At 41.2% G+C, this 23,073-nt stretch overlaps 2 protein-coding genes across 2 annotated transcripts; one reads left to right on the top strand and one right to left on the bottom strand.

Moving 5' to 3' along the window:
- Positions 1 to 8,674: 8,674 nt before the first annotated feature.
- LOC130696040 (E3 ubiquitin-protein ligase ubr3-like) lies at positions 8,675 to 22,152 on the top strand. Its single transcript, XM_057519116.2, has 22 exons — positions 8,675 to 8,834; positions 8,920 to 9,040; positions 9,115 to 9,297; positions 9,357 to 9,513; positions 9,580 to 9,765; positions 9,835 to 9,967; positions 10,032 to 10,161; positions 10,218 to 10,351; positions 10,410 to 10,638; positions 10,710 to 10,889; positions 11,198 to 11,424; positions 11,534 to 11,689; positions 15,200 to 15,381; positions 15,451 to 15,584; positions 15,668 to 15,810; positions 15,893 to 16,059; positions 16,149 to 16,407; positions 16,671 to 16,833; positions 16,899 to 19,756; positions 19,864 to 19,995; positions 20,070 to 20,209; positions 20,278 to 22,152. The coding sequence occupies exons 2-22, from the start codon at positions 9,004 to 9,006 to the stop codon at positions 20,393 to 20,395; spliced, it is 6,048 nt and encodes a 2,015-aa protein (XP_057375099.1). The 5' UTR covers positions 8,675 to 8,834; positions 8,920 to 9,003; the 3' UTR covers positions 20,396 to 22,152.
- Positions 11,826 to 14,661, bottom strand: LOC130692027 (uncharacterized). Its single transcript, XM_057515089.2, has 4 exons — positions 13,601 to 14,661; positions 13,368 to 13,509; positions 13,104 to 13,282; positions 11,826 to 13,024 (listed from the first exon to the last, which is right to left on the bottom strand). The coding sequence occupies exons 1-4, from the start codon at positions 14,342 to 14,344 to the stop codon at positions 11,897 to 11,899; spliced, it is 2,193 nt and encodes a 730-aa protein (XP_057371072.1). The 5' UTR covers positions 14,345 to 14,661; the 3' UTR covers positions 11,826 to 11,896.
- Positions 22,153 to 23,073: the final 921 nt, after the last annotated feature.

Genomic DNA, 23,073 nt, shown 5'->3' with positions numbered 1-23,073 from the left:
TCAAACACTGTGCCGTACGAGTATGACGACGAAGAAATAAGTATATTTCAAAGCGACGACGATCGGAGTGAGATGGAATACAGAAGTGACAACTACGACCCACCCGCAAGCGACGAAGAAGGAGGACTAAATCATGCCACAGAAGAGCATATCATTCGCGAATGCAGTAACTGTATGCTGAAGACTTTCCCTTCGTTAGCCGCGGGGAAAGCAGCCAATCTACACATCGAAAGGATGGTTACTATAGCACCCGAGGAAGGCCAGTTTATCTTTGAAATAATCAATGCCGCCCAAAAAACATTGAGAAAATTCCTGAAAGGAAAGGAAGAAGAGGGAAGAGCAACAGGGAGGAGCGCGGGAAGTTTGTTAGACACAAAATTCCCAAACGGAAGAACTTTACTCCACGAAAGTGTCAACAAAAACAGATACGACATCACTGACCTTCTGCTAACATTCGGCGCCAACATCGATATTTTCGAAAATGGTGAAACAATATCCCCACCGAGCCGCCGCGGATAATAATGACCACCTGCTCAGAACTCTCTTATACCACAAGTGTCAGTTTGGTGAATGGAACTGTTTAGGGGAAACTCCCCTAATGGTGGCAGTTGCACTAAAAAACGAAGACTGCATCAGTTTCTTGTGGGTAACTCCATTAATAAGACAATTGAGTCGCGATGGCGAGACATCTACACTACACGGCAAGATTCAATAGCAAGAAAGAGCTTGTAAATAGTGCATGCCTTCACGGAGTAGACATTAACCAAAAATCTTAGAAGCGCTTCGAAACGGCCCTTATCGTAGCCGTACGATACGGAAACCCTGAGATAGTTGAAGTGCTGTTAAGAAACGGAGCAAAATACGACGAACCAGACTGCCTCGGAAATTATGCCACGGATTACATCGGCGAGAACGAAGAGATAACAAGAGTATTCCTCAACAGACACATAACACCAAGAAGAAAAGGCCAGAAAACACTCATAATACACTATGACCAAGAGACGAGATGCAAGAGGAGGAGAGGAGCCAGTTCGGCATCGGAAGAAGATTAACTACAAGAATCACCGTTCCCACCAAGCAGAGCTCAGAATACAATTTTAAAATAAATACCAGTGTAACGAAGCCAACATACATCTTCAACTTATATGCCCTTTCTGTAGTATCTTTAATAAGTAATTAGTATAAAACATGTCTATTGCAACAACATATGTACGCAACACGGGTGACCTAGATGAACACCTGCTAAATAGCTGACGCATCCATGTGTCATCAGCATTACGCCACTTATAAAGCATTTGATTGGCAGCACGGGCGACGCCCATCATCGCACCATTATCACGCCATTTTAAACATCTTTGATTGGTGGCAAATACTCGCACAGCAACTCACCAATTTGCCAATATGCGAAGTGTAATCGTGAACCCAAAATATGGGAAAGATCAGACAAGAACTTGCATCTGAGTAAGGTAGTCGCCTGAATTTATTCTTGTTGCTCTTATCTTTTGGTTAGTAGTATTGCGTAGTAAACTGTACTCTAGTTTGAATCTTATTTGCTTAACTTGCCTTGATTTGCATCTGTTTGAACTTAGTTATTCTTGGACAGTGCATTTGTCCTTTTCTTAAACACTTGTTCAATCTATTTGATTGTGAATGGACTTCGTGAGCGTGAGGTTATCACGTTCGCTCCCGCGTCAGTTTCCCCTTCCGCTACCCATTCGTGTTATCACGGTAAGGCATTGTTACGATTATCTCCTCTATTTGGATTTCCCTACTGTGTCTTTATTCTTCATATGTTCTCTTGCCTCTTGTAGTTACGGTTAAACTAGAATAATACATTCCTCATTGTGGGAAATACGTCCGAGATCGCTCTTTATTAACTGTCTTAAATTCGTCCTAAAGTCACTCCCTCTAAGGGGAAGATGCTTTACACCTGTATGTTCGAGCGGGCCCCAGATAGAGCTGGTTGTTGGCGCATTCTTGAAGAACTAGTATTGCCGTGTTGGCTTTGGTGCAGGCGTTTGTGTTGAACAGTCGTATGGTAAATTCAGACGTGTATTCGAAGGCTTGTCCTCTCTCCGTTGTTTTGGTGCAATTAGCGTAGTTTGCGTTTAAACCACCGGATCGTTTCTGTTTATTATTGTTTTTAATTCCTCTTGGCATCTTGTCCAAACGGTATCGCATTCTTCTAATATCAGTGGTTTACATCCTAATAGACGTGCTCTACAATTGTTTATGTATGTTTCATAACATTCCATTCTCCTATTTTAACTGCTACGATTTACTGTAATTATTTATACCTATCATTTTATTATTATTTTATTTATATATTATATTTTTTTAAAGCGTAGTAGACCATCAGGTAAGATGGTCGACAATAGAAAGTCGGACCTGCAACAACCCTTCGAGCGGTTCATCACTCGACAATTAAAAGTTATTGTAAACCCTCCCGTTTAGCCGTGTAACTTTCCTTATGTGCTAGTATAAATATCACATGGTTGCAGGCTAATATGTACTTTAGAGTTATCTCAGTGTTGTAACGAGCCCAAAGGCTAACCAGAGGAAGACACACCTCTTACATCCCTCAAGCGTTTAGCAAGTGAAAGTGAACGTATCCCCTCCCACTTTACCTTGATATTTGTGTTCTGTAGTAGTATAAATACCGCATGTTTGTAACTTGCAATTCGGAGTTGTTTCGGCAACTCACTGCAAATACACGAGGTTATGAAACTTTAGAATTGGAGGTCCCAACGAGACTCGAACTCGTGATCTCCTGCTTACCAGTTTTCGTAGTTCTTCTTGACATCTCGACCACTCATTGTCAAATTCTTCCAATGTCATTTGTCTGTTTACTCCGTGGTGTGTTAGACACTTTTCATTCGGTGCTTTCCCATTTTTCAATAATCCCCAGGCAATCATGACCCAGATTATATTTCCGCTACCGTGATTAGTTTTTAAAATTCCTCCGAATAGTGGCGAATTAATCGTGGTTGTGATTGCCTTTCGTTGATCTAGCTGAATTTCCTGCATTTCTGCTAATGTTGTATACGGAAAATTTTCTAGGATTTCAGGATTGGTGTTTACAGTTTCGAAGATCCATTGTTGTTTTGCGCTGTTTTATTCGTCTCTGCATTCTTCCAGTGTGATAGCTCGGTATGGTCCTAGTGTAATACATAGGTACGATTCTTGTGAAATTAATTGATAATTTTGTAGATCGAGGATCCATCGTGTTGAATATTCCGAACATTTGGCTACAACTAGTCGGCCTGCTTCTCCTTCCGTGATACAGATATCGCTGTTCTGTACTCGTATTGTTTGGTCAACGATGTATTCGAAGTCTGATCCTTGTGGAAGTGGATCATCGTTGTTGAAACGAAATTGAGCAGTTAACTAGTTGCTTTCTCCAGGTGTGTAGATTACGTATATCGTGGCGATGTGTACCACGAATCGTCCTTTTTCTTCGATTCCGACTGCTTGATATCCCATTCTTATTGATCCCCAGGCGTATGAAATGCTGTATAGGCGTTTACCGGTAGAATTAACTTTTTGCTGAATGAATCGTTTTCGTTTGGATAATTGGAGTTCTCTATAATCCTTGCACACTGATGTATCCAAGTGGGTATCCTGTAGGCATGTATTTATGGTCGTTTTGAACATCTCGTACAGTTTCCTTGTAGTTTCCGTTGGAAAAATTAAGTATGTGAGTGGTATACCCACAACTTTGTAACCTTGGGGTGCGATGTCTCGATCTGGTTTGTTAAGCAACGAGATCTCGATCTGTGGATGCGTGTCGTAGAGACGGCTGGTGTTTTCGTGTTCCGGCATTCTGGAAGTTCTAAGTATCCGTTTCCTTTAAGGAACGTTTGTGTGTACAAATTGTTTGTTGTTCTATCACCCCGCACAATTGTATTCAGATTTTGGATGAAGTGTCCTTCTTGCTGGGTGGTATTCCACGGTCCGAAAGGGCTTTCAATTGGATCGTCTGGTTTTTCCTGTCGTAGCGTGATTTGTTCTACTACACAGTTGAGGGTATGGTATTCTTTTATGGCATACCATTTCCCTTCTCCTGTCAGTGGGGTTGTGAAACTCAGTCCCAATGGTCAGGTCTGCATGTTATTATCGCTACACTTTTTGTCGTTTACCATTCTCCAGCATTCCAGTGGGGTTATTAGTTTTTTTTCTTGCGAATATTCTGTGTCGAAGAATCCGGTCCAGAATGATCCTGTTATTGTCTTCGTTTTTATCCATTGTCTGCAGGTCCAACCTTTCCAAGAAGCTGCCGGTTTCTGCGTCGTTTTTAAAGTGTACAAAGTGGGTATCTGGGTAAGTGTGCTGTATCGGTTTCCTTGTTGTTGCAGTAATATGGTGCTTCTATATCTAAAATTCCTCTGATCTTTACGTTGTTACAGTCACATACGGTCGAATAAATGGGATACGTGGATGGAATGATGGTGATTAAGTGGATGAATTCACAACTCACAAAGAAGAATAAGCCACAAGAAACCCTACAAGAAAACAACAAGGATTTAAAAAGGAATAAAGAAAGTTCGAAACAACCAGGATATTCCTCCACTAACCCCTGCAAAGTTTCGCAAACAAAGTGTGCATCACAAACCAACAACTCATTTCAAAATGGCCCAAAACTCCACTGACCAAGTTGGAAAAAAGGAAGTAATCGCTATCTCACGAAAAACGGAGAAGGTATATGAGCTAATCACTATTAGCGATACCGAAAGTGAAAATAGTCAACAGGACTGCAAAGCAAAACAGAGTGTGAAAAGTGCGGATGAAAACGAGCAATTAGTACGATATATGGGATACAAAGGAATAGAAACAGAAATGAAAAGCAACGACGTTTTTGGAAATGTAGAAAAACTGGATAAACATATTGTGATGAAGACACATCCCGAGGATTATTAATACAGACGCCAATCTCACGCTGCTATCGCGTGATGGGCCGGTGGAGGACACATCCCGATGAATACTAAGAAAACTTCAACTTCACGTCGCAAACACGTGAGGAGCAGGTGACAGTCATCTGATGATCACTCCTTCGTCGCATGACTCCTGTTAAGTCACCTTTCCACGTCCAGGGGTGACTTTGGGATACGCACCTATAAGATAGGAGATTCAGAGGTTGATCGGGAGAGTGGTAATTGTAGTGTGTATCGTGAATGTGTGTAGAGCTAGAGCAGTGAATAAATATATCTTAGTGAATAGTGTACTGAGTTACCAGAGCGTTATTGATTAATAACAACATTACAATATTGAATTAAGTGAATATGAACACGAGAAATCAATGATGCCGTATAATGGAATAGAACCCGATATCGAAAGTGACTGGTGTCGAATGTACAATAGGATATGACAGTGACGACTACCTACAGTGCGAAACACCTCAAAAACGTTTCGAAAACACGTGGGGAACAGAAAAATGTAAAAACTGTCAGATGAAAACGATAGCGTCTGTATCAGCATCCCGAGCAGAAAAAATACAACTGCGAAGACAAGCCATAATGGACTTGGAGAACGGTAAACTTACCCTAACAATAACGGGAGCTCCATTACACGCAGTAAGAAAGTGCATCATCAGTAAATTAAAAAATCAGCAGGGTTGGCCAAGACAGCGGATGGCCACATTTCTCAATGAAAGATACGAGAAAGAACATACGCTACTCCACACAAGCGTACGAAGAAGTAGGTACGACATAACAGATCTCCTACTATCCTTCGGAGCGAACCCAGAAATCCTATATCACGGAAAGACAATTGGTCATATCGCAGCAGCCGATAATGATTTACTACTACTACGGATACTAAAAGATAATAACTGTGAATTTACAGCTCGCAACACAAATGGGGAAACTCCCTTAATGTTGGCGATGTCACACGAACACGAAGAATGTGCGAGGTTGATATGGACACCAACAAATATCAACATTGCGACAGTAGGTGGCAGAACCGTGTTGCATTATCTAGCCCAGTATGGCCTCGAAGATCTCGCCATCCAAATTTGTACAAAAGGAACCATCAACATCAACCAACAAGATGACACAGACAAAACCGCCTTACACTATGCAGTCGTATACGACCGAATTGACATTTATAGAGATATTTCTTCGACACGGAGCCGACACAAGAATAAAATACTCCCATGGACGCACGGCTAGATCGGACGCATGTAATAAAAAAGTGCAAGCCATATTCTAAGAATGTGAACAAAAACAAAACGGTAGTTTCCTGACCAAAACAAGAAGAAAAGAAAATAACAACTAGAATACCGCCGCGAGGAAAACGAACAAGCCATAACCAATACAACCGAAATGCGCAGCGGAGGAAAAGGAAGAATAAAAACGAAAAGAAAGAAGACAAAAAAAACAGGAACTCTTTTAAATTCTATGCAAATCTTATTCTTAACAAATATGTAATCATCATAGGTAAAGGAACAATTTATATTATTCAAAAGTAGCAGCAACTGTAGTCGGTGACGCAAGACACAAATTGGAGGACCAATTATTTTTTGTCATACACTGGAGACAAAGAAACAAATTGGAGGCCCCAAAGAGACTAACATTTGTTATCAACAATCAATTTATATGAAATGAATTATGGGATATAAAGAAAGGCTCCGTATATTTTAGGGATGCATACGTAAAAATATACATGCCTGAATTTTCTCACAAACATCTGGTGTGTGAAACGTTTAGTGGGTACTGCAATAATAAAACTATCAAAAAGCTTCGCACACTTAGTAACTAATGGCGGCGAGCTCAATCACCGCCAAGGAGAATCTTCTCAACCTTATTGGACGAACGTAGCCTTTCTATCTTCGGCCTGCGGCAAACGTAACGTTCCCATACGGTTCTGACACGTTTCTGAATTTTTTAGGGAGGTAATGTACCATAATTTTTTAATACTTTGTTTTGCGTATATTGTTTACTTACTTAACTTTTGTTTAACCTGACTTGGTATTTAACTTAAAAAATGTATGTATACATTTTTTATGTTAAAACAAGAGTAAACAAAATTTAAATAAGTAATTCGAAACCAAAGTCATGGGAAGAAATCATAATAAAAAAATGAAAGAAACTTATTTCCAACTGTTACTGCGTTCTGCATCGAATTTCGTTCCTTAAAATTAATAGTCTTCAGAAAAAAATTGAATATCCTATTTTTATAACCATTGAATCAGTTAGAAGCATCTACCGGGCATTTCTTGCACTAACGTAAAAACACGAAAAAACATTTCTCGATTTTCTTAATTAAATGATTAAACTTCATCAGTTAAAACAGGGCAACGCGTAACATATTCAATACTATCCGAAATAACACTTACACCGTAAAAACAAACGAAACAAGTAAAAACGAGGTGCCCAGTGCTATGCCACACCCTTCTTTCATAGATTCATAGACACAAACGGAATTATTTTTTGTTTTTGGGCTTCCCAAAAAACGAATGAATCGTTAAAGAAGTTCTGCTATCGTTTTCTCAAATAAAAGCTTTGTAATAAATCAATTTGAGACACAGAAAAAACCAGAACTGTTCACACGTAAGCAAAAGAGGGAAAGATGAAGCGATAGCTCAAGCTTACCGCATCCAACATTGCCAGATGAATTTTCTTTTTCTTACCAATTTTCTGGCATTGTGAACAAGGTTTTCTGGTTCTATTGCTGAAGAAATTTGGCAATAATTAAAATTTTAGTCCATGCTGAAGTTTTTTACGTTTTTCAGCCGAAATTCCCTCTATTAATGTCTTTTAAAATTATTAAAACGCCACACATCGAATCAGCTGTGGTGGTGTTCCTTCAATGATTCAGTTAACTACGTTAACGTATCTGTTTGACACATCGTAAGGCAAAAGCAAAATATTTATCAAATATGTAAGTTCTGATGCCCACCTTTATTAAGATATCACTCATTGCCTCTTTAATTTTCACCTATAACCTCAATTGACATTACCTTTTAAAAGGAATGGTCTATATCTCAATAAAGCATCTCGTGTACTGTATACTCTCTGGGTAAAAGAGTGAAACAACTATCTGCTTCCGCATATTCAATGCCATAATGCTTTGTTTATTTTCCTACCACAAGCAACATATTGTCAGAAAAAATATTTATTATTACCTGCAAGATGACGAGCCTAATCATATACCAAAAATGCCAGTTTGCTGCTGCTGTTGTAGAGTGTTTTATAACTTTGTGGTTTATCCTGGTGGTTGTATCTTAGTCCCCTACAATATCACAGCTGGTAAACAAATACCTTAAAGAAGATTCCTGTAAAATAAAGCCATATTCTCAGCAAATTTTCGGTTATGTAATGAAATCAAAAACAAAATGTCGTGGATTATTATTAAGTGCAGTGTAATAACGTTTAATAGGGTTTAAATACCAACGACTAACTTCTGGCAGTTTCAAATCAGTATACAGCTGCACCAATATGAGGCGTTATGCCTGCTGAGGATTGCCACTAAGGGTTTGGCTTTAACATGCCCTGTACCCAAAAAACGTTATTGCTCACGTTTACAGGGCGTGTATGGCGGTATATGGGTATAGTTGTGCCATCATGATTGAACCAATAAAACAGCTCGTTTACCGAATAACGGTCTCTCAAAATGCCAATAGGTGGCGTTTTGAAATGTGAAAAACAACCTGGAAGTCTGACCAAACTGGAAAGGCCTTCGTGGTTTCATTGGCACAGCTGATTAGTGATTACGTTCTCTGTGTGCATATTGCTAGTGAAATTTTGCGTTTCTTTAATGTGGTTAAAATGAAAATATGATCGTTTCGTTCTTTGGCCTCGTTGCCTTTTTATAGGAAAGTCTTCTTAAGAAATCTCGTAAGTAATTTACAATTTTTTTTTGCTTAAAACAAAGTAATACGCTGATTCATTTTTATACCATAAATCATGCTAACAATTTTAGATGGATTTAGTGTGAAGTGGAAATCTTTGTTATACTTCTAATCATCAAAAAGCTAAATTTATTAAGACAATTATCTACTTGAAAATGCATTCACCTTCTTCCCAAATACTTATGCGTAAAGGTAGGTATAAGACTCTTTTGAGGTCAATGGAATGAAGTTGGTGTGTGGTATTTATATTTGAGATTTTCTAACAGGAAAAAGAGGGGCTGCCGTTTATGTACAGTCTGAATGTAGTAGGACAACAGATCCCCAACATCTTAAAGAATTACTTAGTACACTATTGAATCCCCAAAAGCCCATAGAAGAATTAGAAACTGTGGACTGGATAAAATGGCTGATTGCTGGTGGTAAAACTCCTGTAGAGTTTGCATCAATTGGTGAGGAAAGTAGATATGGAATATTGATACAAGTGGTTACACTATATTTACCATTTTAGTGAGAAGATATGACAATGGCACAACATGTGGCCTTGTTTGGACAGCAAACTTTGTTGCTTATCGCTGCAGGACATGTGGAATCTCCCCTTGCATGTCACTATGCGCAGAATGTTTTCAAAAGGGAAACCATGAGGGGCATGATTTTAACATGTTCAGGTATTTCCTAATGGAGTGATTTTGATTTAGAATTTTCATCCCTTGATTTCAATTTTCAAAATGTAGGTCACAAGCTGGTGGTGCATGTGATTGTGGTGACACTAGTGTTATGAAAGAAGCAGGGTTTTGTGAACGTCATGGACCTCGGGCCCATGTCGGGAAACCAATTCTGCCACCTGAACTGCTTGCTGTTTCACAGGCTGTAATGCCATTAATTATCCTAAGGTTAATTCAGCATTTGAGGTCCCATAGGTATGTAATTTCTACTGCCACAACACCACTCTCAGATTTCTTCAAGGTAACCTTCAAATTCTTTATTAGCATCCCTGATATTTTGGAAGATCAGCTTCAATCAGTTCAAGACGCTGACTGCTTTATCACAATGCTGCATGATTATAGTGGAATGGGAGCAGCCATGAGACATGTCATGACATCGGCGCTAATTAATCCACAGGTATTTCTGCGTTTTTAACCATTATTCTGCATACGATTAAATAGTATACTGTTTGGTTTCTTAGCTTTATGCTCAGCTAACTGAGATACCTTCTGGTGATTCAGAATATGCTCAGTTTATGAAAGAGGCACAGAGGATGTATGAAAAGTCTCTGGAAAGTCTTCCTGGTCCTGAACCACCAGATGAGTATAAAGGTCTTACCTTGAAAACGCCAATATCGACTGTCAAAATAATGTTTTGTTATGTACAGCATATCCTGCGCTTCAAGATTCCCTCGTTCATCGCACTTTTCTAGAAGAATTGGTGTTTTGGACTGTGAAATTTGAGTTCCCTCAAAAGCTAGTATGTCTTTTGTTGAATATGTTACCTGATCCAGATTACAAGGTAAGTGTTTCTTATCAAACATGTGAAAATAATTTCTGTATATTTGGAACTTTCGTAGGAAGCATTTACTCGTGCCTTTGTGCTACATTACGCACGGATATCTCGCCTATTGGTGGGATCGTCTGATCCTGACACACTTAGTAATCGTGTTGTTCATGTCAGCGTTCAGCTGTTCAGTAATGAAGAATTGGCTACAAAAATGGCCGAGGAGCTACATCTGTTGCATGTTATGGTTGTCTCGTTACGAGACATGATGAGCAAAATCCTCGTACCTAGCACTTTGCAAGGCAATACTTTAATTTAGTTCGTATTTCTTCTGCTATTCGTAGTGATTCCAAAACGTTAACTTCCTTTACAGATGCCAAGAAAAACTTTCATTTTGTGGTGGATTGTTCCAAGCATGTCATGCGAGATCATTGCTACTGGCCGCTCGTTTCCGATTTGAGCAATTTATTGTCCCATCGACCAGTGGCTTTGCTGTTCCTTTCGGATGATAGTTTGTTGGAAATGTGGTTTTCGTTCCTCAGTATGTTTCAAGGTAAGTGACACTAAAGAAAGTGATGTTAAATACCTTAAGTCTAAATTAACTTACAAAATAATGGCCTACCAGTGCTTGACGTACCTTTTTCTAAATGAACATGTGTTCACCAATTTTAGAGGAGGGGATTTCATAATAGAAGTAATTTTTCCTAGTTTTGTTTTTTACCGAGGAATAAAAAATATCTAGTTTTATTGTTATGGCCGAACACGTCTTGCAATAATATTCTGTTTCTTAAAGTGTCCAAAAATCTTCGGCAAAGTGGCACGGATATTAAAGGATTTTGTTTTTCTCCTCAATGTTTACAGGAATGAATGTAAACCAGCGAGAGTTGAGTACCCATGTGGAATTTGAACCAAATACTTATTATGCAGCCTTTTCAGCTGAACTAGAAGCTCCTGCCTCTGCAATGTGGGCATTGGCTATTCATTTGCGCGATACGGGCTCCATTCATCTTACCAAAATGTTGTTAAAGCATTGTTTGTCTGCCTTGGAAGAATGGCTTGAAGCTATCAATTTTAAATCTCCTGAGCAGGTAAAGAACAAAAGACCAAAAATAACTTTTCTTTTTCTGACCTATTCAAAATCAATTTCGTATATTTGTGGTGTGCTACGGTTTACATCTTTATGTTAACGATTTTTAGACGGATCCGTATCAAGTTAGCTTTCACATCCCCCTTCATCGTTATCTAGCTGCTTTCACATGCCAAGCTGTTCGGGCGCAAGGAATACTTTTGAAAGATGCATTACCCCCCACCAGCCTCCTTCAATTGATTATGATGCATCCCCTGCGCATTCAGGTAAGTCTTCATTCACCAATTTTTTTTTTATTTTGGTGGATGGGAGGAGATAAGGGGAAGAGGTAGTGGGAACACCCAAAATTGAAATTCCGCACCCACTGTTTATTTTTCTGTATTCGAACATGAGAAGGTAGTGTAAACATTAGACCTGTATTCATTTGTGACAACACGAGGGAATCAGGAGAAGAGTGAAAGAGGTTGAAACAATTAACCAAGAGTGTCTTCTTCGACGGTGTAATTGTATTCGTCTGAAGAGACCGTCATGTAATCAGAAAAGTTGAGCGTGGCAATGCGGAAGGCGACGTATCCGCCATATCCAGGTTGGCCTTTGTGATAGATACCGATTCCCGTCAACCAAACTGGTGGTTCGGGCGCTACTGGAGTAGCTTCAATAAAAGGCACCGTAGTTTGAGATACGTCTTTTTCCAAGGACGTAACTTGGAATTCTATGAATTGATCCGAGGCTGAATCGGGTACAGATGGTATGTGAGAGCGCGTGGACACATCAGGCGACAATAGGGACACTTTCGTACGTGGGTTTGTTTCCGTAACGGGAGTGTTGTCGTTAGACAGCCAAATGGCACGTTCGCTGTCGATTGAACCAGTCATGAAATCGATGGGCGATGCTTGAGCCTCTAAATTCAGATGACCACCCAATTTGCGGAAGCGCAATCCAGTTATAACGTGTCCTTTCGGGGCAACCAAATCGTCGAGATCAAGAGCTCGCTCTTCGTAGCGCAGAGTGGCATATCCAAGTCCGTCTTCTACAGTTTCATGTTGGCCACTTGGTACCGTAATGGGGGTAATTGGCTGCCACTGAAGCGTCGTCTCGTTAACCGAGCCTTGCGGTAATGCTTCGCCTTCTTGAATTTGAATGTGCAATACCCGATTCTTCTTCACGAAGCGAACTCCGGTCATCAACCGATTGCTAGCAGAGGCTGCTAGCGCCGATTGCAGGCTCACGTATCGATCCGATTGTGGTCCAGGTTGATCGCAAAGACACATGCAGTAGGAACAATGCCAGAAAACCCAGCGCCACCACGAATCGGTCTTCACGTTCTTGCTAGTAGATGAGTTGCATTCCGACTTTTGACCGAATACCCGACCGCTTTTGTACTGAATCCAATCGTAGCGTCTTCCAGGCGCTTTAGTTACGCAGACGTTCGAATCGGCTTCGATGAAACCGCAATTATAAATGCGTCCGCTGGAACACCGCCGCGAATTTGCGCAAAATTGATTGCCGAAGCAACCCTTTTCTTGGCTATTTGAGTAAGCTGAACAACTTTCTTTGCAAGTGTTGTCTTGGTTGAGATCCACTTCGTTGACTACGTAGCCCTGAAAGACGAGTGCGAAAGAAGAAATGTATTTGTGTAAATGGAGATGATAGGAATATGCTACTTAGCAAAAGACTTACTTGCAGTAATTCTGTGAACTGAATATACGTTTCGTTCTCGATCTGTCTACTTTTGGGTGTATCGCATTTCCACATCCAATTAGTCAGATTTGATAAAACGTTTTGTGCAGCCTCCGCTTTTTCAGTCATGCGCCTTTCGAAGTCGATTCTTGCCTTTTCTGTTTCAGTAGTATAACTCCCTACTCATAGTTAAACGAACAACGGTTTTCGTCGTATCTTCTTGTAGTTATTTAACACTAGGCTGCAGTAATTTGTAACACGTACCTTTTCCATAGAGACGCAAAAGCATCCATGAGAACTGCATCATTGCGTAACCTTTGGCGTCAGTCAAAGTTAAAAGGGCATATAGGTCGTAGACAAGTTGATGCGTCGACTTGGGCAAGGAACAGATAAAGCTATCGTTAGCCTGTTGGTCGAGTCCACCAGATGTTGATAGGAAAAAAAAAAAAATTCAGTTCATAAATCATTCGTTAAATCCATCAGTGAAGCTTTCCAACCCGAGTCAAAGCCGTTTGCAGGGTTTCCAGAACTCCTCCGTTACAACTAACTGAGCTGTTATCGGGTCGTTCCATGTCCTCGTCGTCCATGATGTAAGGACAAACAGCTTCGTGAATCGAAGTTAAAGCTTTCTCGATAGTTAATCCACTGTGGACAGTCTCGGAAAAGTCGCGTAAAGTACGCTCGTTAACGACAGCTGAATTGCGTTGGTAACGGTCGAACCAGTCGTGTAGATTGTCGACCTCTTGTATCAGTGTTTGCAGTTGTTGCCAAACACGCGCCCATGTCGTAGATGAAGAGCTGAGCGCAGCAATCTGATTGAGTTGTTCCTCAATGCCTCCATCTTGGCCAGCGCTCAGCTGTTTCTCTAACAAAGCAAAGTGCGAGCGCATTTGCGCAAACCGTTTGAGCACTTCGCGATCGCCACCGAGAGCTCGTAGCATGGCCTGCCATTTTGGCAAATTCATTTCGCGATTCAGGGCTGCTGTAACCTGCATCACAGCTATTTGCAATGATAAAGGCTGAACGAGCTGTGCCATCACAGCGCTGTTGTTGTTTCCTTCCAGTTCGAACGAGCGTAACCTCCCGTCAGCTAAAGTAGTATTCAGTAAACGCTGAGCTTGTTGAACAATTTCGCTTACTTTCTCGTGTGCTATGATGGCTGACCTAGTCGGTTGCAGAAACACAAGTAGAAGCAGCAAGCAACTGCGTAGCTTCTTCTCGGGTGACACAAGCCGTGTCATCTTTTTCACTTTTTTTTATCTCTCAAAAGAGTTTGGGAAAAAAAAAACTATCACCTACAACTTGTAATTGTTAGTCTTCGTCTCGCAAACAGATGAATAGTCCTGTGGCTGCGGACAGTTCAACTTCGTTTGGTCCTGATTCCACTGTCACGTGCAGCTTTCTCGTACGCTGGTTGCCGGAGGGCTGGTTCGGTACTGTGCATTGCATGGCACAAGTGTTGTAGCAAAGCAAAGGAAGAAAACGAAAAAGAATGTTGCCAGAGGGAGGTTATCAGTTAGTTCGGAAGGGGGAGTTTTTATCTGGGAAATTTTGCTTCTCCCATGAGTTCCATGAATGCTCCCTTCCTGTTATTGCCTTTATCGCATGGCATGTTTGCTTCTTTGAGACATTCATTTTTTTTTTTTTTGTGCCTCTTTTTGCCTTTTTTTGCGTTTTAAATAAAAATAAAAAATAGGGGAAATCCGACTGGATATTCTAGGCTTTAAGCTGTCCCTTAGTGGGTCTCCAGATTTCCTAAGGGTCAACCATTGTTTTGGATGTATAACAAGTTTTTGGTTGTGCCGCTATTGTCAGGAACCTTTCTTGGCTATTTTGGTAGCCTAGCCAATTGAGCTCTAATTTAAAAAGTAAAATAAAAATTGTGAAGTTACCTACTATTAAAGAAATACCGAGAAAATTACTTGTAATTATGTTGTTTTTTTTTCATCCTCTTTATTAAGATGATAATTCACTTGATGCAATTGGGGTTCAATCCCAGTTAATGATGGTATTTCTCTATTTCATATCTCTGAATTTGGATCTTCCAATTATTAATTTTTCTTCGGTTTTTTTTTGTCATTTCCTTATGTTTCAAGGCTGCATTCTATGAAATTCTGTCTGGCCTTTGGGTACGAAATGGATTGCAAATTAAAGGACAAGCGATGTCTTACATCCAATGCCATTTTGGGAATTCTATGGTTGACGCCGATATTTATCTCCTTCAAATATGTGCTACACAGTTGTCGCCTACGTTCGTCTTGCCAATCATTTTCGAAAGGTAACAGAAACATGTTTATAATTCGATTTTGCAAGTATGATAGTAATTGAATGGGACTTGCCATTTCAGATTTCATGCCATGGAACTCCTTTCCATGAACCCTTTGCTGAAGTCAAATTTTTTAGAAGGAGAACAAGAAGCCGCAATGTTGGAAAGTTGTCTTACGTTCATTGCCAGCCTCATGTCTATTCGAACCAACATAGGTAACAAGTTCGCTCATCAACAATACCTTGCCAATGGAAATTGTGATCTAACGGTTTTTTTTTCCTAAAAACAATTTCTCAAGGTGCAAATGAGTCTGACCTTGATCGGTTAGAAATGGTATCTCTCTTGTGTATGAGTGACCGTACACACAGCCAGCTAATGGAATTGCTACCCGAGAAATGCGGTGCACCGCAGAACAAAGATTTTGACGCGATTCTTGCACAGGTAAGGCACTTGAATGCGAATCCCACACCGATCTACAGTTCGTACAAGGTTAATATCGTTTTCCTTATTGCATACTTTCCAGGTTGCTGACTATAAGGCACCCAATTTTGAAGCGAGTGGATCCATGCAACAAGGAATGTACGTGCCTAAAGCTGTTGTATGGGAAAAATTGTATGATCCTATTTATGTACTGCTCCGAGCCGTTCACCGAAGAGATTTTCAGACATCAATGGATCGGTTTACTCAGTAGTAAAACAATACTTGAGTTGCCAATAGTTTTGGAAGCGCCACTAATAATTTTGAATTTGATTATGTGTATCATTTTGAACGACTACTAGTGTTCGACAGAGCGGCCTGTACCCCAGTTATTCGTCTGGTACTCTGTGGCCACCTTTTCGTCTACCTATTGCGACGCATCCAAATTACGAGGATCCTCGCAAGCTTCTTTTGTCGAGGACCTTCCACGCAATGCTATTCGTCTTGCTGTATAAGGCCATTAATGCCCCAACTCTCGTGAGCGAGCAATCTCTAGCTTTAGTGATATATCTATTGGATATGGCCGTGTCTTTGGTTCATCAGTCGACAACGCAAGGAAATGTAAGTCTTTGGCATTCTTTATGATTGGCGAGTATAGAAAATTAGCATTCCATGCATGAATACGGATGCCTCGCAGATCAGTCACAGAAATATTGAGACAACTGTTTGAATTCGGATTTGTTTGTCAACTTATTGCGTTCTTAGAGATCGACTTAGTGCCTACGCAAATCCGAAATCAATGAATAATTAGTTTTAAATAATCCTAGTTTATTGCGAAGTACTTGATCGGAGCAGAATGTATAACGTATTTTGGTAATCACTAGGAGGTTTGCATTCGGGAACCCATTGTCCATCTACTTGATGATCGCGTCGACCTTCAACTTAGTGAATGGTTTTCTACCGATAACTTGGCCGAGAACGTGATCACTGTTGTTAACAACGTGACGTTAGCTACTTCGACAGCAGTTGTCGCCAATAGCACTGAAGGTATGATATACTAGTTGCATAATGGCGAACTGAATGTTATCTCTATAGTCCTGTGCATTTCTCAGCTGCAGAACTGGATTTAGAATCCTCGGCGTCCTCCGCTTCTTCAACTTCGGAAGGAGAGTCGAGTGATCAGGACATGGATTTGGATGTCCCTGAAGCGACCGGAGGAAATGTTTTGCTTGCTTTACCGGAAACAGATTCTCTAGCCTTGGTACCAGTTGCTTCAAACAGACCTGTAGTATCCTCGGACGTGGCCGCAATGTCAGTGTATCGAAACCCAAGCCGTATAGGCAACTCATCTCACTTCCGGGTTATGCCTGCTTTGTCGGCCGTCAACCAGGCAAGCATGGTCATAGCTGGAGCCATTTCCCCAACTCCTGCCCTGCCCCAGCTACCGTATTCCAATATCCGCGCCATCACCGCTGGAAACGAAGTCACCAAGTACACCAACCAAATTTCAGTCGACTCCAACTTATCTGACACCTCGCCTGGCATGTCCACTATACAATACGACGAAGGGCCGGAAAGTGATAACCAACACGAGCGCCTGTGTGTCCGCGAATCTATAATCTCTCTTTTGCTACGGCTTCATTCGTCCTTCAATGGCCATAGTGATAGCTATCGTCTTCCTGAATCTCTGAGCCAAGATAATGATGCGCGCCCTACAGTCGATGAGGATGGCCGAATCGGTAACGGCTCTTTTTGGATTGGGAAAGTTCTCGATAAACTGAGTCGGATAGATCCGCGAGTCAGGCAGTCAATTATCTCTACGAAGCAAACGTTATGGCCGCCTCGCACCGCTGAAGATTGCCTGCCCAGTGAAACGGCCGACGAACTGAGAGAGAAGGAGAAGAAAAGGAGAATTAAGGAGAGGCAACAGCGTCTTCTTCAGGAATTTGCAACTAAGCAGAAACAATTTATGCAGCAAGCTATGGCTGCCGAAGATGTCGAAATGGATCTGGAGGCAAATTCGATGGGTTCTTCGTCTTCCAATGCCCCTTCCTCCGAGGCTGCCGCCTGCCAATCATCGGGATCATCGGTATCGATTCCGAAGCCGTCTTCCACTGCGGACTCGTTTAACATGCATTCGTCGTATCCAACAACGAATGAGGGAGGTAGCTCCGAAGAATATGATTGTGTCATCTGCAACCAGGCGTCGCCGAGCACATCCGAGCGTCCCATGTGCCTAGTTGTCTTGCTGCAGGCGACAAGTGTCTTGGCTCACAAGCGCTCCTGGCCGTGCGGATCGAGTCTGGCGTTGCCCGTCTGCGAAGAAGATCGCTTCAACCTGGACAAGGTGGACTCCCTGCACGTTGAAATGAGCCGACGAGTGGAGAATTTACGCCAACACTTTGACGAAAGCTCATGGCTGGCATGCCTCAACATAGGCTACGAAGGAGGTGTCTACGTTCACACGTGTGGCCATTATTTGCATCTCGATTGTCATAAACAGTATCTGCAATCGCTGAGGTCGCAACAAAGGCAACAGAGTCTCAACGTCGAGAGGGGCGAATACTCGTGTCCCCTTTGCAGGCAGTTAGCCAATTCGGCTCTACCTATTGCCACGAAGCTTTACGGTAGTAGCCGAGGGCGACCTCACAAAGCAGTCGGCGTCGTCTCGTGTCTCACTCAAGCCAGTGAAGAAGTGAAGAATATGTTTGCCAGTGAACCTTCGATATCGCCGCATCTTGGATCGAACCTGATGGAGGCCATGGGGCGGGTGATGGAAGACATGACAAACGCGACCTTTTCGCACTTTAGACAAATCACCTCAACACCTAGTCCAGCTAGTCTCTTCCTCTTTGTCCAGTCGTTAGCACGAACCAATTTGGAAATCGAATTGATGCAAAGAGGAGACTCGATTATTCAAAGTTCAGGGCTGGTCGCTGGTTCGTCTGGATCGGGCTGCGCATCACTATCCAGCGCAGCTTCGAATATGAATGCTCAAGCGATGGGCGAGACGAGCCCGACGCCCGGTGCGTCTAGCGCCAGCTGGATCAGCCCTGGCTTGGAGCTGCGATTCTCCTCATCGCCAACGCCTGGCGCTTCCAGCATGGGTTCGTCTTCCCAAAGTGTCTCCCACTCAACTTCGCCTTGGTCTCTGCTACCGAAAAGATCGTGCTTACTACCTTTGCTTCACGTTTTGGCGACGCACAGCAAAATACTGAACACCCGATCCTACCAACACACTTGGTCGCGGATAGCTGGGATCGACAGCGCTGAAACGTTCAGCCATAGCTTAGCGCGCACAACTGAAATGGAAGTGCCGCTGCTCATACAAGACGTCCCATGCCTTCTTATTCAGATGGTCTTGGTACTTCCGCTTCCCGTCGAGCGGCGACATTTCGTTTGCCTAGTGCAACGGCTCTTCAATCTGACCATGGTTCAAATCGTCATGCAGCTGAGTTGCCGTTTAGGTGAGAAAAAGAGGAAGGCGTACAAGTCGCTGTCCTTGAGCGACTGGAATGTTGCTGCACTCATGTCGTTCATCATCAGCAAGATGGAAGATGTCCACCTCTACAGGGACGAGGAAACCGACATTGAGTTCAACGACAATACGGTGTTGAATGTCGAGGGCGACATCCAGCAGCCGTTATACAAAATGGCTCTACATTTCCTTCGCATCGCATGCTTATTGCAGTTTCACTTGTTTGGCGATTCGCTTCCCACGTCGGGGATCAGTCACACTGATCACGAGGAGTTCGTCGAACTTTGTTCTTACTTGAACATCAATTATGAAATGAAAATCGACACCTGCTTAGCGCCAAACGCCGTTATTGGTTATTGGTGCCACGAATTTCGCGGTTTCCTCGCCAATTCCAGGAGCATATTGGCGGCCACTGACCTGCTGATGCAACATCGTCAATGGAGAGGACCGCGGCTTCTGACGCTTCCGAATTCTTACGATACCCTTTTCAAGGTAGTGCAATGAAGAAGCAACCCCTGACGGAGACCTCGGGCTTTCTTTAATTTAATTTACTTACTTTATTTTACCATTAATTAATTATTTATTCATTGCCTTTGCAGTTCTATCATCACAAATCATGCTCGCAATGCAATTCTGTCCCGAAGGAGCCTAGTCTTTGTCTGGTCTGCGGAGCCCTTGTCTGTCTTCGAGAGAATTGTTGCAAGGAGGAAAATATCCACGAAGCTGTGCAGGTAAGCGATGCATCCGACGCAGAAACATGTTGTAGAGAGTGAATTTGCGGACCTAACTGTGTGTTTACTTACAGCATTCGATTGACTGTGGAGCAGGGACAGCCATCTTTCTTGCTGTTAATAGCTCAACCATCATCGTAATCCGCGGAAAACGAGCTTGTCTTTGGGGTTCTGTTTATTTGGACGCATTTGGAGAAGAAGATCGCGAGCTCAAGTAATTTCAACTTTAAATCATTAATAATGCTCAATTGTTATTGATGTGCGATTTTACTCAATCATCAGGCGCGGAAAACCTCTTTATTTAAGCAAAGAACGTTACGCTTTGCTCCAAAGCCAATGGTTATCCCATCGATTTGATCATACCAACAAGAAATGGATTTGGCATCGCGATGTATTGTAAAGTGAAATAGGTTACTCTTCACTGAAAGTCTTTGGATTGTCATGATACACTGTTGCGGACACTTATTTAATGTGCTGAGTGAGTTATTTATATCGCCTCTTAATTTTGTAACCAAACTACTTGTACTGTAGATACAACCACCATTAACACAGTTTCTCTTCCACGCTTTAAATGGTTGTGTTGAGCTTATTGTTTTTCTTTCATCTTGAAGTATACAGCATGTTGTAAGCAGTTGGGATCTAACGATATCGCTATTGGCCTGAGGAAAATCCGACAGTACTTAAAATTTGACTACCCTTGAGGTTATCGTTGAAATGTTGTGGAACGGAGCTAGCCGTTCTTGGCCTATGACATTCATATCACAATTTATGGCTTCTCGTAATATGGTTTCTCAATGCAGCAGTTTTGGGGTGCGCAAGTTCAAATATCGAACCGTTCAACTTCAGACTGTCGCTTGCTGAGTAGACGTTATTCAGCCAACTGAAGTTACACATTACCCAATGCTTTGCTGGCTCGCACATCAATGTTAAGCCTTCAATTTTAGATTAAATTTTACCCACAATTCTGATATCAGTTTATTATACAAGCCGCAGCTAGCCTTTTTTCGTCTACCTTTTTTTTTTTGGTTTGCGTTGCATTTCTGTGAAGCTATCGACATTTTTGTACCTTAACAATACCCAACAGAAAAAATTGAACATCGCTCGTGTTTTTCGAGATCTTACCATCATGTCGTGTGGCACTACGTCCTTCCAAGTTTGTCTATTTACCTAATGGGGTATCCGAAGTTGTTGGATTAAAATAAAATCAGGGTTATTCCTCATAGTTTAATTTGCAATGTTCAGTTACGAGGGCAATACAATGCGTTCACGGGCGTATGAGATGTGTTAACTTGGTTTATCATTTTCCCTGTACTCGGCAAGATAAAGAGCCCGTTTTCGAAAATAAATAAAATTTTCAACATCTCTGTGGTGTTGATAAAGGCATAAGTCTCCTCGAGATATGTTGCCCATATATTATTCTAAGAAACAGCATAATGCGGTGCCTAAAAAAAAACTAGAGAAGCAGCGAACTTAAGCTAATTCCAAAGAAAAAAATTCGTTCGAAGAATGAACACCTTATTTATTTATTTTTCATGCAAAAAAAAAAAAAAACAGGAAAAATTGTTGGAAAACCAGAACCAATGACGTTTGATTGGTAATGTTCCTGTTGTTTCTTTGAACCAATTTGTTTCAACATCAAATGTCACTTCGTTGTCCATTCTATTTTATTTCCAGGCTCGGCGTGATGTGTTGTGGGGTTTAGTAGATTGCCCTAGCAGTGCAAAATAAAAAAAAAGCGAGGGAAAACGGAAATGACTGATTTAATTGGAACTGGTCACGCTCGTAAACGCATTCTTCACCAAAGCATTCCTCGTACGATTTTCAATAATAAATCTGAATTTTATTTTAATCCAACGAACAATGTGGTAGAATGAAAATAAACTATGGTGGAAAGTGATGCCAGTGGGATCTATGAAAAAACACGAAAAAAACAAATTGGGACTAGTTCAATTCTTCTGATGAGTATTGTAGGTTACATACAATGACAAGCAAATGAACGGACTGCTCCATGACTACCTAGCTTTGTGTATAATATGTCTACATCTGTCAAATGTTTGCCTTAAGTTCCTTGAAATCATGATTATGCGCTTCCATGGTTTATTGTTTGCATGAATACAATGTGTAAACTCCATACCAATAAAGAATTTTGACAAATTATCTATCAAAGGAAAGATCTAGAGGGCTTCTTATTTTTATTTTTATTTTTTTTTTTTCCTTGTATTTCCTACTGCAAAAATGCCCAACTGATACAGAAAGATTAACATCCTGTAGACGTGGCGGAGTGTGACACAAAAACCCAAGACATTATCGCAGATAATGTGCTTTGCCACGAAGTTGCACTTGTGAGAAAACCTATAGGACGACAAGTGTCTGTAATAAACTGCCGTCCAAAAACCCTGTACATTTTAGTTGAATTTAATGGAATAAAATAATCAATTGAAATAAAAAAGGTTTTGCTCACTGAAATTTTGTTTGTTACGAATACGCTAAAGCGAACTGGATTGCATTTTCTCCGATTTGCCTAACAAATATTTTATTTGATTTACTGCATTTTTTTGTGTGACAAAACGTATTCGGTAACATTTTTCAGCAGGTTTAATATAGGTTTGGGGAGATTCATTTCCGTAACCTTCCCACAGGCGTCCGTCACAAGTGGACAGAGAAAAAAAAAGTAAGAATAATAAAGTAAAACTAAATCAATAAAAACAGTGCTTAAAAATATTGACAACTTAGAGCGGCCCTTCATCATCGCCTTCATAAGCTAAATGCTTGTTTTGCGTTTACAAATCGCTAACATGATAGCTTCTTTTTTTTTGCAATCAGTCAAACGTAAAGGGTTGAATAATTATTGCTCTTTACTGTGTGCCAACTCAAATTGTATTGGCTTCAGGCTTCTGGCAATAAAACCAGTTTTTTCTGTGTATCACCAGTCCTTCTTAAACTTACAACCTCTTTACATCCACAGGTATTTCAGTTAGCACCGGTACATAACACTTTATTTTGTTTTAGGAATTTCAGTGTTTAAAACGTAAATTTCTGTCATAGCCTGACGTGACAAGATTGCTTCTGTTCTTCGAA

This window comes from Daphnia carinata, chromosome 1 (genome assembly GCF_022539665.2).
Source record: "Daphnia carinata strain CSIRO-1 chromosome 1, CSIRO_AGI_Dcar_HiC_V3, whole genome shotgun sequence".
Taxonomy (NCBI): Eukaryota; Metazoa; Arthropoda; class Branchiopoda; order Diplostraca; family Daphniidae; genus Daphnia; species Daphnia carinata.
The sequence above is the reverse complement of the archived record's forward strand: the minus strand, read 5'-3'. Positions and strand labels throughout refer to the sequence as shown.

Coding starts and splice junctions, on each gene's coding strand:
- LOC130696040 (XM_057519116.2), top strand. CDS start 9,004: ATGCATTCACCTTCTTCCCAAATACTTATGCGTAAAG. Junction 15,382..15,450: donor TTGCCAATCATTTTCGAAAG/GTAACAGAAACA, acceptor TTGCCATTTCAG/ATTTCATGCCATGGAACTCC. Junction 16,060..16,148: donor ATGGATCGGTTTACTCAGTA/GTAAAACAATAC, acceptor AACGACTACTAG/TGTTCGACAGAGCGGCCTGT.
- LOC130692027 (XM_057515089.2), bottom strand. CDS start 14,344: ATGACACGGCTTGTGTCACCCGAGAAGAAGCTACGCAGTTGCTTGCTG. Junction 13,510..13,600: donor TGCAAACGGCTTTGACTCGG/GTTGGAAAGCTT, acceptor CTCGACCAACAG/GCTAACGATAGCTTTATCTG. Junction 13,283..13,367: donor TTTGCGTCTCTATGGAAAAG/GTACGTGTTACA, acceptor AACTATGAGTAG/GGAGTTATACTACTGAAACA.